At 52.7% G+C, this 15,568-nt stretch overlaps 1 protein-coding gene across 1 annotated transcript; it reads left to right on the top strand.

The window, feature by feature from the left end:
• Positions 1–7,910: 7,910 nt before the first annotated feature.
• LOC120512600 (cis-aconitate decarboxylase-like) lies at positions 7,911–12,661 on the top strand. Its single transcript, XM_039731093.1, has 5 exons — positions 7,911–7,956; positions 9,059–9,246; positions 10,052–10,144; positions 10,596–10,801; positions 11,743–12,661. The coding sequence occupies exons 1-5, from the start codon at positions 7,911–7,913 to the stop codon at positions 12,659–12,661; spliced, it is 1,452 nt and encodes a 483-aa protein (XP_039587027.1).
• Positions 12,662–15,568: the final 2,907 nt, after the last annotated feature.

Below are 15,568 nucleotides of genomic sequence, written 5' to 3'. Positions count from 1 at the left end.
AGAACCTGGAGTCTCTCACTGCCTAAAAGTATCTCCTGTGTTGTTATTCTGAGATAACAGCCCAGAGCCAGCCCTGTCTCACAATGTTTTTGCAGGGAAATCTTGGCTTTTATTGGAGTTGGAGGCACAGCTTGGACTCCTGGAACTGAGAGCACCAAGTGCCTGCAGCAATGGCAACCGAGTGCAGACTGGGGTGATTGGTGAATTATCTTTTTCCAGTGAGCAATATCAGTAAACCTGATGTCACTGACTCTCCTGAAGGAAGGAATTCCATCAGACAAAGCAATCTGGGAGCACCCCTTTAACAGGAACCATCCTGTGCTTTACCTGCCAGGCGCAGCCAGGTCCAGGCTGCCCAGAAGGCAGCATAGCAGAAGGGCAGCACAGACCCGAACCTCTTCCCGCCCTGCACCTGGATCCGGCACACGAACAGCTGTCCCAGGGCTCCGGGGATGAGCACGGAGGGGATGGAGAGCTGCTGCCTGCCCGGGGCACCCACGCTGCCCTGGAGGGCGGCGGCCGCAGCCAGGCCATTGCAGATGTAGAACAGTGAGTCCGGCACGGCAGCGCTGGTGCCGCTGGGGATGTCCTTGGACCTCGAGAGCCAGCTCTGGACAGCCCCCAGCATGGCCTGGAGAGCCGAGCTGGGCACGGCCTGGGCGCCCACGGGAATCAGAGCCTTCTCCCCGATGGAGTTGATGAGGCTGGCGAAGGCGGCGTACAGGGAGAGCGCGGTGCAGAGGCTGCAGGCGGCCCCCAGGAAGGGCCGGGCGCCAGGCAGCGGGATCTGGTGGATGAAGGCCAAGGTGAGGAGGATGAAGGAGGCGTTCTGCAGCATCTCCAGGGTGTCTTTGTGGATCGACATCAAAAACAGCAGGCAGGCAATGGCCAGGAAGAACCACGCTCCAAACATTCCCAGCCTGCTGTCCTGAGCTGCAGGCAGCCCGAGGAAGGTGGTGAGCACAAACTCCTCCCAGGACATCACCAGCCAGAGGAGGCTGTGGACACCAAACTTGGTGGTGTGGTAGCCATCCCCTCTGAGGTAGCTGTAGAAGCTGGAGAGCAGCTGGCAGCTGGAGATGATGGAAATCCACGCTGCCCCCACACAGAATGTCTTCATGTACCCAAAGAAGTAAAAGGCAAATATAAAGGGTGACACGGTGTCGCAGATGTTCCCCAGGGCCATCGGCTCCGCGTACTTGGTGTTCTTCTTCTTTTCTTCCCCGAGGGCCTTGGAGGAGCTTTTCTGTGCTGATCCCAGCAGCAGGACGTTGAAGAGGGGGTGCCCAAAGCCGGGCAGGACGTACCGCTGGGTGATGCCCTTCAGGAGCAGAGCCACAGCCCCGTACAGCCCGCACAGGACGATGCCCAGCTCCAGGACCCCGGACACCACCAGGGCCCAGTCCCCGAAGAGCGCGACCGCCTCGAAGCCCAGGGCCAGCGCGATGGCCCCGAAGATGAAGGGCATGATGTAGTTGACGGTGGCCGAGCAGAAGGACAGGATGAAGGAGATGGCAATGTAGGCCACCAGCCCGGCCACGGAGCTCTGGCTGGCTGAGAGCAGGGCTGTGCTGCTGGCCGGGAGCTGGCTGGCGTTCCCGGAGGGGAGCGTTGTGTTCTCCAGGGAGGGATACGCGGCAGACAGGACCTTTGTGGCCCCATAGCTGCTCCACAGAGCAGAGAATGTGAGGAACGCCGCGCCTCCAAGGTGGTCGTACTTGCGGAAGGCGAGAAATCCGGCCAGGAGCTGGACAAAGCCTCCAATCAGGATGAGGTGGACACCTGAGAGACGCAGGAAGGAGTCAGATGTGAAGCCAAGTACAAAAAGGGTGGAGCTGCAGGAAGCTCTAGGGCACACCCCACAGCGGGTCCCATGGCCTTCCTGTGAGCAGCCTTGTGGCCTTGTCCGCCCCTCTTCCCACCTTTGTGGGAAATTTCCCTGTGTGGCCCCTAAGCCCCTTGGCTCCGTGTGGTGAGCAGGCCCCAAGGACAGTTTGGATCTAGCAGGGAATGGCACAGAGAATATTTGGCCCAGTGGCTGGGGAGGGAGGAGCAGCCATCCCCAGGAGCACACCGGCCTGCGCAATGGACACAGCCCACATTTCCCCACCGTCCCACCAGTGGTACCCATTGGCCCATGGGGATGACCCTCAAAGAGCACAGGGGATGTTCAGCCACACCACACCACCCTGAGCAGCAGCACCCACCTGCCAGGACCTGCTCTGCTGCCCGAGGCGCGAGGCCGGTGCTGGCCACGGCGAAGTTCTGCAGGCACAGCAGGAAGGCGCTGACCACGTTGCCCAGCAGCCCCAGCACCCCCGGTTCGCTGTAGAAGACGGCGGCGAAGCCCTCGGCGCTGGCCATGGCCCTTCCAGACAAAACAGCAGAGTCGGCCCTCGCCCCCACAGCCTCCCCGGCCGTGCCCCCTGCACCAGGCTCGGGCACCCGGCCAGCCTGCAGAGCCGTGCCCCAGCCCCGAGCAGGGACAGGCTGGTGGCAGGCTCAGGTGTTTCCATGTTCCTCCCCGCTCCTCGCAGCAGACAAAGGCTCCATTCAAAGCACCACTTGAGGTGCCTACTTTCCACAGCCCTATCCAGAAAAAACACACACAACCTATTTAGGCGACCAGGATTCCTGGCAAAAACATGTTTAGGTGCCCCAAAGCGCTGCAGGTGGTGGTGATGGTTGCTGTCCCCTCTTCTCCAGGCTGCTGGAGATGGAGAGGCATGAATAGCCCAACACAAACCAACAAACATCCAGACGAAACCCACAAGGTATTTTTGAGCCGTTCCAGGACGTTTCTTATCCACTGTTGCAGACAAACAGGGTGCACACACACACACAGTCTCCTTTCCAGATGGAATTTTCCAGCTCCATCCCTTTCTTGAAACCCCAGTGACTAAATAGGCTATTTTCAAACCCTTCATATTTCTCCCATGAACTCGTCTGTTTGCAGGCAGCCCCCACATTTCCACTCCTCAGCACTCCTGGGTACCAGGAGCTGAAGTTTTCTCTCTGGAGGGTTTTGTTGGGAAACAAAGATGAAAATAAAACAGCAATGTTCTTGTTATTTGGGTATTTTTAGAATATTTGGTGAGCTAAAAAAGCTGGAAAGGGAGAAGGTGATGTATTCTGTTCTCAGCCATTCCAAAGAACCCTTTGGAAAGGGAGGAAAGCTCCACTATTGTTAGGGGGAGTGAGGAGGAGGGAAGAAGCACCATCCAAAGAAAAATAATAACAAACCTAAATCCCAGGATCACACAAATCCTCAGCCCAAATTTACATTTTACAAACATCAGTACCCTCTGGACTCTCTTGTTCTGCTAAAAACCCCGTGTTTTCCTCTCTCCATTTATTCTAAAGGATGTCACTTCCCCAAAGGAAGAAGGCTGAAGGATAAATCTACTCCGACAGCTCCAAACTGCTTTGGCAACATCAACTCTCATCAAATAAGGAAAGGCTAAAAACCTCCAAGCAAAGCTTGGGGAGCAATGAATTATTCAATTACTTGGTTGTGCTAAAGGTTGGAATATTGGCTTCAGAGAGGGAGATGCACCAGACCCCAGTTCCCAGGGAGGAATTCTCCCTTTTCCCACCGGGGCACTGCCTTTCAGGAGGTCCCAAGGAATGCTGTGCCCTTGCGCAGAGCTGAGCCTGTGGATTCCATGATTTTGTCTCTTTTGTTGTTTTAAATGACACTTCTATCTAAAGAAGCAGTTTGGTTTAAGTGGTTATACTTGGAAACGAGCCACAAAATTAAACTCCTCCAGATGTTTTGCCCTGAAACAGCCCAGGCAGTGGCTCAAAGGCACACTCAGAGCCCCTGCTTGGAAGAGGGTGAGCTGGGATTTGGGAGGGAGTTGGTCTGGCCAGGTGACTCCTTGGCTCTCAGCAGTGGGTTTTGATCTGCCAGAGCTCATTTTGTTGGTGTTTTCTGCATAACAGACCTGCAACAAAGAGCTGGGAGGGAAGGAGACACAACTCACAGGGATGTTTTCCTCTTCTTCCAGTGCAGACGTGGGGGAAGGGAGGAAGACAAGCAAGAGAACATGCTGGCAGGCTAAGGAGGTGGAAAGGGCAAGGATGTGAGAGGATCCAGCCCAAGATGTGGAAAAGGAGGAGGAAATGGTTTGGGGTTGGAAGCAGCTGCAGCTGAACCCCCTGCTCACACTTGCCCCCACACACCAACCCAGACTCGTGGTCCCTGCCCTGAGACGCCGGGCACAATGTCCCTGGGCATTGTCCCTGCCTCAGTTTCCTGCAAGGTCAGGACACATCAAACCAGGAAAATGCCCCTGGTGCTGCCTCAGGAGCAGCAGCACCAGAACGCCAAGGGCTGCCCTGAGCTGGAAAAAGGAGGCCCAGCAGGGGAACCTCCAGGGGGTTTCTGATCAAACATGCCCAGGTTTGGCCCTGGGATAACCCCACCCATGGGTGCTGCCACTGTCCTTAATGCTGCCATTTCACCACAGATTTCACCCTGGTGGTGCGGCAGGATAACGTGGGGCTGTGCAGGAGGCAGGGGGCAGATGGAAAATCCCTCTGTGCCGGGTGGGATTAGAGGCTCTCTGCACACCCGGGGCCCCAGCAGCACAGCCACTGTCCAGGGAACCAGGGGTGGAGATGTCCCCATGCCGAGGAGGCACCTGGACACCTGGGGTGCTGCCTGGGAGCTGCATCTCCCAGAGGGATGGGGCAGCCCGGGATGAGCCTTCCCTGCTCAAATCCCTGGTGCAGTGAGGCAAAGCCAAAGCCACACCCTCCCTCATCCTGCCCCCTCCGCCTTCTTTCCTCTCCCTGCTTTCCCCCACATCCCTCACCCTGGGGGCTGCAGGGATGCTGTGGGAGCTCCTCCCTCCCTCCTGTCCTCGGTCACCTCGGAGCTGCATGGGACAGGCTCTGGACACCACTTCCTTCCCTCCCTGCTGTCCTCACAGCAACTCCCCTTCACCCCCTGCCAGGAAAGGTCATTCCCATCTCATCCCGTTTCCATGGGGCTGTCAGGTTTGCAGGAATCTCTCTGTGCATCCCACAGCTGCTGCTGCTTCTCCGTGACCAATATTAGCCAGAATATTCCAGGGCACGGGCATTCCGTCCCCAGGAGGCTGGAGCAAGGCACCCCACGCCATGGGACACATCTGCAAACACCAAACCCTTCCATTTTCACTCATCCCCGGGGCACCTTGCCATTAGTTTTCCATCCCACCTTGTTAGTGATAACAAACATTTACAGAGATCTGAGGAAATGCTGCTTCTCTCCAGATAAACATGGAAAGAGAACAAAATTCATTTTGGACAAACACACAGCGAGATGAACAGTGCACAGCCACAACACACAGCTGGATTTCACATCACAACCCTGCCTCTCCTCTGGTGCAAACCACGACAGAATTGCCAGGGATACATTGCTACAACAAAGGTCTGCATGGGGGTTAGTAAAAAATCCAATTTTAAATAAACGTGTGTCCCTCCAGGCTGTTACTCTGCCCAAAATAATTAATGTCCCCATGTTCCACTGCTGAACAAAGCAAAGAGCCATGGCACTCCCCACAAAATCCAAACATTGCTTTGGGAACGAAGGCTCCCGGTGTTCCCTGGAAGATCCAGGGTGCACTCCCAGTTCAGTGACCCAGCAGAGCTGGAGATGGAGAAGAAGGAGAGCTGGGAAAGACGCAGCCAAACACCCAAACGTGAAGGTATTCAAGAAAAGCATCCAAGAAAACCACCACTGCCTCACTTCTGCCTCTGCAGCTGGGATTTACCTGCTTTGGTGACACTTCAGCTCAATGGGAGGATGCTCTTGTCCCTCTCATTTCCTGGTGAATCTCACTTTTATAGTCCTCCTCGGGAGGAGGAGCCTGGAGCCAGTTGCTTCACCCATTGGCACCTGTGGCACTTTGGAGACAGGAGTTTCCTTGAACCTTGTCAGTTATTGTCTGAAATCTTTATTTATTTCCTGAAACTGGGGGTGTGGGGAGGGGGGGTTACCCTTCTGTCCAGCAGGGACAAACCACCCCTCCTCACGGATTCCCCCCACCCTCTGGCTCCCCAGGGGCTGATGTCATCCCCCTGGAAATTCAGTTGCACAAAACAGAAAGCAAATTGCCTTTTGGACGCAGATATAAACCCTGCCACCAGCACCTTCCAGCCACACACCTCTGCCTCCCTTGAGCCGAGCACACCGAGCTGGGAAAGGCACTGGGAAAAGCAGCCACCAGCATGGTCTACTCCACCTTCCAGGTAAAACTCTTCCATGCAAACCCTCCCCATCCCTGAGCTCGCCTTTGGCACTTTAAAGAGAAAATGTCGCTTTCCTCCCCTGGTCCAGCTGATCGTGGCACTAAACGGGAACCTACCCCAAAATTAACAAATTCCAATGGTTTTCACAGTCACTTAATTCAGCTACTGACCTTTTCCTGCCATCCTGCTCCTCTCATGTGTCCCAGACACCCCCTGGGCTGTGCCACTTGGGGGTTGTTGTTGTTGGGATGTGCTCTGTGGGCTCTGCTCCCTGTGCCCACTCCGAGCTGGTGCCACTTGCTGCAGGATCTCGTGGCAGGGCTGCAAAGGCTCTGCTGCCCCTTCAGCTGTGTGGCTTTATTTCCCTGGATGTTCTTGGCATCCCTGCTGGACGCAGCTTAGGAAAATATTTTTTTCCCTCCTTTAAATATGTCGTTACTTTTACGTGCTCATTTGATCTGTGAGTGTCTCACGATGGGAGGCACAACCAGGAAAACTGCTCTGAGAAACCTTCCAGCAGCTCAGTGACAAATTCCCTCTCTGTGTCTCTCCTCTAGAAATCCCAGAAGTTCTTGGCAAGCTCTCGGCAAGTCCACAAAACTGCTGCCCACGGTTTGTATCTGTATCTATTCCCCATCTTTTCCTAGCGAGTGCCCCTGAATAATTGCTGGAAAAGAAGGTGCTGGGCTGAGCACGCCAGGAGAAATCCTCAAATTCTTGGAAGGAAAAGCTTCCAGATGTTTGGGGGTCCTGTGGTGTTTCTTGCCCTTGGGGATAAAAATGTGGATTGCTAGTCCTGTGCTAAATCAGATCTTTAACTGGTTTAGAACCAGACTTTCCAAATTCTTCGACCACAACTGTAAGATGTTGAAAGGGTGGCTCAGATCCTTAACTCCTCCACTTGTCACTGCTTCCTACTCACACCTGATCCTGCCCTGGGCATTGCCTGGAGACATTCATGGATCTCTTTCTGTGGCTCCAGCACTGCCCACCTTTGGATAAATTAACCACAACTTGGCCGTGTAGACACTTGGTCTATTTTGTCTCAACTTGGTCTAAGTTTGTCTATTAACTGACCTTAAAATATGTTCTTGGTCTACTATGTTTATTAACTTCTTTCTGAAAGTTTTCTTGGTTTAATATAAGTTTATTAACTTATTTTAAAAAGAGCTCTTGGTTTATTGTAAATTTATGATAGATTTATGAAGTAATTTTAAAATATATTCTTAGTCTATTATCTCAATTTATTTTAAAATTAGTTATTTACAATAAATGCAAGGAATGTTGCTTAATGAGACCTGAGGACAAGAGAAATAATAATCCACAGGGATTTATTTGGTCTTGTATCAAATTTAATTTTTTAATGAAGTCATGCCATAGCACGAGGAAAACCCCGGGGTCATGGAATGCTTTTAGCTGAAGGGTTAAAAAAGCCCTCTGCCTGCTGAGGTGACAAAGAGTATTTGATGGCGGGAGGAAGCAATCCAGCTTTTCTGGGTGCTCGGTGATGGGAGCAGATTTTCCTGCAGCCTCTCCAAGCCCTGACATCACCGCTCCGGCTCCGGGGGACCCGGGCTGGGCTGGGCAGCGGGTCCGGAGCGCTGAGTGCCGGGATTCCCGCAGGAACGCGGTCCCCGGGAGGGGAATGTTGTCCCGGCGAGTCAGGCGTGATGGCATTCCCAGCTGTGTTTACAGGAGCCTCAGACCGGGCTCGAGGTGAGCCCAGCCTGAGCCAGCGCTCCGTGAGTCACTGATGTGACATTTCGGGATGAATCCAAGCTAGCGATATTAGGGAATGGTCATTTCGTTAATTGCCATCTTTGCTGCTCCAAAAACAAAGCCTCCTGTGTACCTGCCGATCTGGATGAGCTTTACTCTTGGTGCAAAGTATTTTTTTTGGGACATTAATTCATCTTTTATCTCCATCTGTGTGTGCACCTCCACATCCACCTATGAGTAAATGTATGGATTTGCCATTCTGCAAATGTTGTCCATGTAGAATTTTATTTTTCCTGCTCTCCTGTGCACTCTCAAATTAACAGTATAAATTGTAATGGGCCATAACAATTTCAATTCTATGAGTTATAAATATAATTATATTCATTATATTCTGTATTCTAATAATAGAATTATGAATAATTTTATAGATTATAAATTATTATATAAATTACAAAAATATTATATAAAAGTAATATATAATAATTATTTCTACATATATAATCTAAATAAGGCACTGAAATTAAAATATACAACAGACACAGACTGGGTGTTTTCCATAGAATTTTAACTCACTTTTAATGATTGGCATAATTGGAGTACATAGGGCTTAAGAGCTTTGGTGGCTGAGTGAAGACACTTCAGTGTCTTTTAGGATGAAACACCTGGATAAATCCAGGTTTTGGGTCTAGTCCTGCTTTCCAAAACATTATGGAAGTTTTGGATTTCTGTGGTCCATTCCTGTTTGGCTTTCCTCTGGATGAAGGGACATCATTTGTGTTGGTCCCTCCCAAGAAATGGTTGTTGGAACCCCAAAATGAGGGGGCTCTGAGATTTCTCCACCTGAACCTTCTGGAAGCCACCCCATCTGTGGAATATGAAATTTTATGTATAGATCCTATGGAATCAGAGAGTACCCAAGGCAGAAGGGAGCCATGGGGATGATGAATTCCAGCTCCCTGCCCTTGCAGGACTCCCCAGACTGACCCAGCTGGCTCAGGGGTGCAGCTCCCTGGGCCTGGTGACACCAGGGACGCGGAGCTGCGGCTGCAGCGCAGGGCTCACCGCTGTCCCTGTCCCCTCCCTGTGCCCTGTCGTGCAGTGGCAGCCCGGAACGCCCCTGAGGACACGGTGACCAGCAGCTTCGCCTCGTTCATCCGCGCGGCGCGGCCCGAGCACCTGTCCCAGACCGTGCGGCAGCGCAGCAAGAGGATGATCCTGGACAGCATCGGCGTGGGGCTCGTGGGCAGCACCACGCGCGTCTTCGACATCGCCCTGCGCTACTGCCGGGTAGGGACAGCCCCGCCACTGCCACAGCCACAGCCACAGCCACAGCCACAGCCACTGCCACTGCCACTGCCACTGCCACTGCCACCGCCACTGATACAGCCACTGCCACTGCCACTAACACTGCCACTGCCAGAGCCCGGCCACTGCCACAGCCACAGCCCTGCCACAGCCACTGCCACTGCCACTGCCACTGCCACTGCCACTGCCACTGCCACTAACACTGCCACTGCCACAGCCCTGCCACTGCCACCTCCGGAGCTGATCCCAGCCCCTGCTGGGGCTGGTGGTGGCTGGAACCATCCCCGCTCTCTCTGATGCCTTGTGAAAGCTGACCTAGAACAGAGACTAGACTGAGTTAAAGAATAAAGTGGGGTTTATCAGGAGGCCTCAACAGATCCACCTTGGGCAGCACAAGAGCCCAGCCAGGGCTGCACCTCAGGTGAACCAAAATGGGCACAAAGTGCATGACCAACCACACGGTCCCACACCTCTATGAGCCTTGGTCTACCAGCACACTGGAGTCAATTGCCCAACTACAGCCCCAGACTATGAAGTCCCAAATGTCCTGCTTTTCTCTCTTCAGTCCACTGTTGTCCATGCTCTTGGGCCTGAGATTTGGATCATTTGTCCTTGGTCCCCAGCTAGAGCGGGAATTGTTTTGTCTCCCTGCTCTGTGCAGAGCTCACCATCCCCTGGTATGAAGCCCAGACCCACACACTAAAGCAGCACAGAATCTGAAAAACTTAAAGGCTAAAACCTGTGGTATCAGCTCCAGGGCTTTCCTGACATTCCCTCCTTCCCGCAGGAGCTGTACTCCTCCATGGCCGTGAGCTCAGTCTATGGAAAGCCAGGAGTGAAGCTCTCCCCGACGCTGGCTGCCTTCACCAACGGTGTGGCGGTGAGGCTGGATTTTCCCGGGGATCTGTGCTCCCAGATTTTTCAAGGGGGATTTGTGCTCACAGATGTTCCAAGGGGGATCTGTGCTCCCAGCTTTTCCTAGGGGGATTTGTGTTCCCGGATCTTCCAAGGGGGATTTGTGCTCCAGCCCTTCCAGGGGAATCTGTGCTCCCAGCTCTTCCTGGGGAATCTGTTCTCCTGGTTTTTTCCAGGGGGATCTCTGTTCCTGGCTCTCGCAGGGGAATCTGTGGTGGCAGGAATTAGCATTCCAGGAAACAGAGTGGTCACTGATGGGGTGCAAAAGCCGGGAATCTCCTGGCTCTTGGAGGAGCGGAACCGCCCCGTGGGGACACTGAGTGGAGGCTCTGGCAGAATTTCCTCAGGAATACCAGCAGGGAGCCCTTATTCCCTCAGCATCCAGCCAGCACATTCCCATCTCTGTTTCCTGGCAGACTCATTCCATGGATTTTGACGACACCTGGCACCCTGCCACCCACCCCTCTGGGGCTGTCCTGCCGGCTCTCCTGGCAGCTTCCCAGATGCTCCCTCCAAACACCAAACCCAACGGCCTGGATTTCCTGCTGGCCTTCAACGTGGGCCTGGAAGTGCAAGGGAGGCTCATGCACTTCTCCACTGAGGCTCACGACATTCCCAAAAGGTAAAGCTCCTGTTCTTTGCTGAGGATGAAGAGGGTTGGTGAGTCTGGGTTTTAAAATGCTCATTTAGGTTAAGCCAAGTTTAAGTCCAGTTTAATTTAGCTTTACCCAAGGGTAAAGCTTTACTGAGAGCCAAATGCCAGAGATGATTGCACCATGCACTTATTTGGTGATTTCCAGATATTTTGCCTCAAAAATAACCCTCAGCAGGACTCCCAGGGAGTCTGCAGTGCCATCTCCTGACCCAGACAGGGCAGGATCACAGAACCAAACAGAGCTTGGTGGTGGGTGCAGCCCCTGGGCCAACTGCTGCCACCAGCAGTGCCCTGGTGTGATCCAAACAATGGAATCTTCCAGGAACTGTTCCCTTGGGTGTGTTTGAGGCTGAGTTATTTGTCTGAGGGGTAGAAAGTTTGGTTGTGTGGACACAGACCATGGCACCTCCTGGAGAAAGTTCAAATTGCTTTTTGGAGATGCTAGTTCACCCTGGTGTTTCTGAGGTTTCAAGGAGGTTTCAAGGATAAACTCAGTTTTTAGACTAAATTTATGTTAATTAACTCTAAATTTAGAGTTAAACTAATATGCAGTGAAACTCTGATTTAAAGTTAAATTATTAATTAAAATGCAAGGATAAACTCAGTTTTTAGACTAAATTTATGTTAATTAACTCTAAATTTAGAGTTAAACTAATATGCAGTGAAACTCTGATTTAAAATTAAATTATTAATTAAAATTTAACCATAAATTATTAAAATTTAACCATAAATTATTAAAATTTATGGTTAAATTCTGAGCCAGGTGAATCCCACCCGCACGAAAACCATGAGGGAGTTCTACTGGCTGATGGGCCCCTCACTTGCCATGAATTTTTCTGTGGGAGGGGTCCTTTGGTGCTCCCTGTGCCAGGCAGCCAGGGCTGCCCATTCCTGCCGTCCCCCTGCAGGTTCCACCCTCCCTCGGTGGTGGGCACGCTGGGCAGTGCCGCGGCCACGGCCAAGCTGCTGTCCCTCAGCTCAGCCCAGTGCTGCCACGCCCTGGGCATCGCCGCCTCCCTGGCCGGGGCGCCCATGGCCAACGCCGCCACCCAGGCCAAGCCGCTGCACGTGGGCAACGCCACCCGCCTGGGCTTGGAGGCCGCTCTGCTGGCAGGGCGAGGGATGGAGGCCAACCCCTTGATCCTGGATGACATCCCGGGCTGCTCGGGGTTCAGCGCCTTCTACAGTGTCTACAAGCCCAAACCGCTGTCCGCGCCCGGCGAGCACCATGAGTTCCTCCTGGAAAAGCAGGACATTGCCTTCAAGCGGTTCCCGGCCCACCTGGGCATGCACTGGGTGGTGGATGCTGCCTTGTCCGTCCGGAACCTCTTCATCAACCACGCGGGGTCCTTCTCCCCGTCCCTGATCCGCACCATTATGCTGAGGATCCCGGTGTCCAAGTACATCAACCGGCCTTTCCCCAGCTCGGAGCACCAGGCGAGGCACTCCTTCCAGTTCAACGCCTGTGCTGCCCTGCTGGACGGCGAGGTGGGCCTGGGCTCCTTCTCCGAGAGCAGCATCCACCGGCAGGAGCTCAGGGAGCTGCTGGACAAGGTGGTGGTGGAGCACCCTGAAGACAACGTGGCCAACTTTGACAAGATGTACGGAGAGGTGGCCCTGCTCCTGCACAGCGGGGACGTGCTGACGGGCAAATGTGACACTTTCTATGGGCACTGGAGGAAGCCCCTGAGCAAAGAGTCGCTCCTGAAGAAGTTCCGAACCAACGCCTCCCACGTGCTTCCAGAAGAAAAAATAGAAGCCATCATCACTCTGGTGGACAACCTGGAGGACCTGTCAGACAGCTCCCAGCTGGCCTGCAGCCTGTGAGGGGACAGCATGGGGGCTTGGTGAGGGGCTTGTCCTGGCAAAGCTGCAATTCCTTTCTTCATTGGTGCTTTCCTACTGATTCCCAAGGGCAGGGAAGTTCCCACCCCTTCCAGTAGATAATTCCAAAAGAACCCACAAGGCAGGAGGAGTGTGTGTGGGTTAACACACAGAATAAACTTCAACTCCTGTTTGGTGCTGGTTGAGGAGCTGAAAATTCACCACAAGTATAAAAAAACTCCCATGGAAATCTCTGAGAATCCTGGGGTATCATCCAGTTCTCCAGAAGGAACAGTGTCTGTGCATTTTTTACAGCTGGATTCTGAGCTTATTCTGTTCAGAATGCCTGACTGCTGAGTCTGGGAAGAAGAGGAGGCCCAGCTGCAGAGCCTGTGCTTTTCTTAGTGCTCCTCTGGGCACTTTTGGGATCAGGGTCAGGCAATCCCACTGGCCACAGGAGAAATCCATCCTTGCTTCAAACAGCCCTGCCCTCAGAACTCTCCAGCTGAGAGGGATTCTTTTCCTTCCCAGTGAAAACCTCCTGTTTCTCCAACCCATGGGCAGTGTTTTCCACTTCTCTGTGTGCAAATGATGGTTTGAGGACCCTTGAGACCTGGATGTCTTTCCTGAAGGTGAGACAGTGGTTAAATTAGGAATCCTACATCAGTTCTACACGCTGAGGGTGATCCTTGCCCATCCCAGCTGGGCTGTCCCACCCCTCCTGGCTTTCCTGGGCTTTCCCAGGCACCTGTTCTGAGCTGGCTCACGGGTTTCTCTGGGAGGTGACTTGGGCACATACACTGTGACTCCCATTGAGAAACTCCTGTTTCCCTCCTGTGAGAGGAGGGGAAGCTCATTGAGACTTTGCTCTTAACTCATCTTTCCATGAAAATGTTTGACATCTGGAATCTGTGCTCCTGAGCAGCCATTCCCTGGAAGGCTCCTTCCCCTGCACCCTCCCTGAGTGGTGAGATGGAGAACTCATCATTTCTCCACATTAAACACTGTGATTGCTGATCCAAAGAGCTCCTTTCCAATATGATCATGATAAAATTGTGGAATCTACTGTGGGAATCAGTATTCAAGAGGGATGAGATGGGAGCAGACAAGAAGGAAGATCCTTTTTCTTGCTGGTCATGGTTTGTGCAGGGAATGAACCATCCAGAAGAAAACTGTTTTCCCACCTCTGTTCATCCACTCTCTCCCACTGTCCAATATTCACAATGAATCTTGCTGAATAAAGAACGGAATTAAATTAATTTTCTCCATAAAAATTTAATGCTGTGTTATGTAAACCACCCATTTTAATTGGAATACTGACAATACAGAGGCTCTTCCAATAGATGGGGAGCCCAGCAGAGGTTGGGACAGGGACAAATGCAATGCTGGCCTGTGGCCAGTGGTTCCTCCAGGTGAAAACATTGAGCCCCATGGGTTCTTTCTCCCAGAGACAACAACAACCATCAGCCAGCAAAGCCTCCTGTGCTCCAACACCATCACTCCAAGAGAAGTCCCTCCATCATCCACACATTCCAAATACTTGCTAAATTTGCATGACAAATTTTGAGTTTCCTGTGGTTTGGGTCAAGTGTGAGATCCCCAAAAGTGTAATTCCATGTTTCACCCTGTGGTGAACAGGAAAGCCACGGAGCCAGGCGAGTTCTCCAGGCCAGCCAGCATTTAAAGGGATCAAGGTGTGGGACAGAAGCAAGATCGGCTCCAGTGGAGGGAACGAAAGCCTCTCCCATGGGCTGTGACCCTCTCCCGTGGGCTTTCACCCTCTCCCGTGGGCCTTGACCCTCTCCTGTGGGAACCAACCCTGTTCCATGGGGATTAACCCCTTCCCATGGCTTTGACCCTCTCCTGTGGAGATGAACCCTCTCCCGTGGGCTTTGACCTCTCCTGTAGGGACTGACCTTCTTCCGTGGGAACCAATCCTGTTCCATGGGGATTAACCCTGGCCCATGGGCTGTGACCCCCTCCCGTGGGTACCGACCCTCTCCCGAGGGCAGGAGCCCCCGAGGGTCCCGCCGTAGCCGGGCACGGCCGGGGCACATCAGCACCCTGGAGAGCAGCCGGAGGCTCCGCGGGGCCAGGGGACTCCGCTCCCAGGGATCCCTCCCTCGGATCCCTTCCCGGATCTCCACTCGAGGAGATGCCCGTGGCTTTCTCCCATGGCATTCCTGTCTTTAGTTCCCACAAAGGACTCAATGGAAACCAGCTCATCCCCGCCCATCATCCAAAGCACTGAATATTTTGTGACCTTGCCTTTATTAGCACCATGAAGATTTTTGGATTTCCCACGAAATTCCAGCAAAGAAAAAATGAGTACAGTTCAGAGATTGTTTCAATTTTATAGAGGATTTGCACTGTAGAGGTCAGAAGAGTCCTCCCTCCTTTCCAGCGCTGTTCCCGTGGGGATATCGATGCTACCTCAGTGTGGCCAGCCTCGGAACTGCTCTGCTTGAGAATCCCCAGGTCCTTCATTGTTTTATACTTTTTAGATAACTTTGAAATGGATTTTTAAATAACTAAAGGAGAAGAAAAGTCAGGACAGTCCCACAAGTAACCAGGTGCCATCAGAGTCAGACTCCTCTGTGCCAGACCATCCTCAATCCCTCCATAAATCCAGGTGAACTCCTGGACGTCTGACACTGCCCTTCATGTAGGCTCCTCATCCCTGCTTTTTCCATTCATGAGTTACAGAAACCCCACAATTATTGATACAGAGCTGAGGATGAAACTTGGAGCTTCAGTTTCAGGAGTGTTTGAGTGTCACACTGAGGCTAAATGCCCAAACCCCAGGAGAGGAATGTGTTTGGACAGCCACAGCTGGATTTAAACCTCTGGCGTGGTAGGAGAGCCACCAGCACCAGGCAGCTTGATGATGAGAGGATGATGAGAGGATGA

This window comes from Passer montanus, unplaced genomic scaffold (assembly GCF_014805655.1).
Source record: "Passer montanus isolate IOZ18808 unplaced genomic scaffold, ASM1480565v1 scaffold76, whole genome shotgun sequence".
NCBI lineage: Eukaryota > Metazoa > Chordata > Aves > Passeriformes > Passeridae > Passer > Passer montanus.
This window is presented reverse-complemented; position numbering and strand designations above follow the sequence as displayed.

What these genes read in the sequence shown, in the direction of transcription:
- LOC120512600 (XM_039731093.1), top strand. Translation starts at nt 7,911, where the DNA reads ATGGCATTCCCAGCTGTGTTTACAGGAGCCTCAGACCGGGCTCGAG. An exon ending in AGCCTCAGACCGGGCTCGAG is followed by an intron (nt 7,957 to 9,058) that starts GTGAGCCCAGCC and finishes CCTGTCGTGCAG; the next exon opens with TGGCAGCCCGGAACGCCCCT. An exon ending in TCGCCCTGCGCTACTGCCGG is followed by an intron (nt 9,247 to 10,051) that starts GTAGGGACAGCC and finishes TCCTTCCCGCAG; the next exon opens with GAGCTGTACTCCTCCATGGC.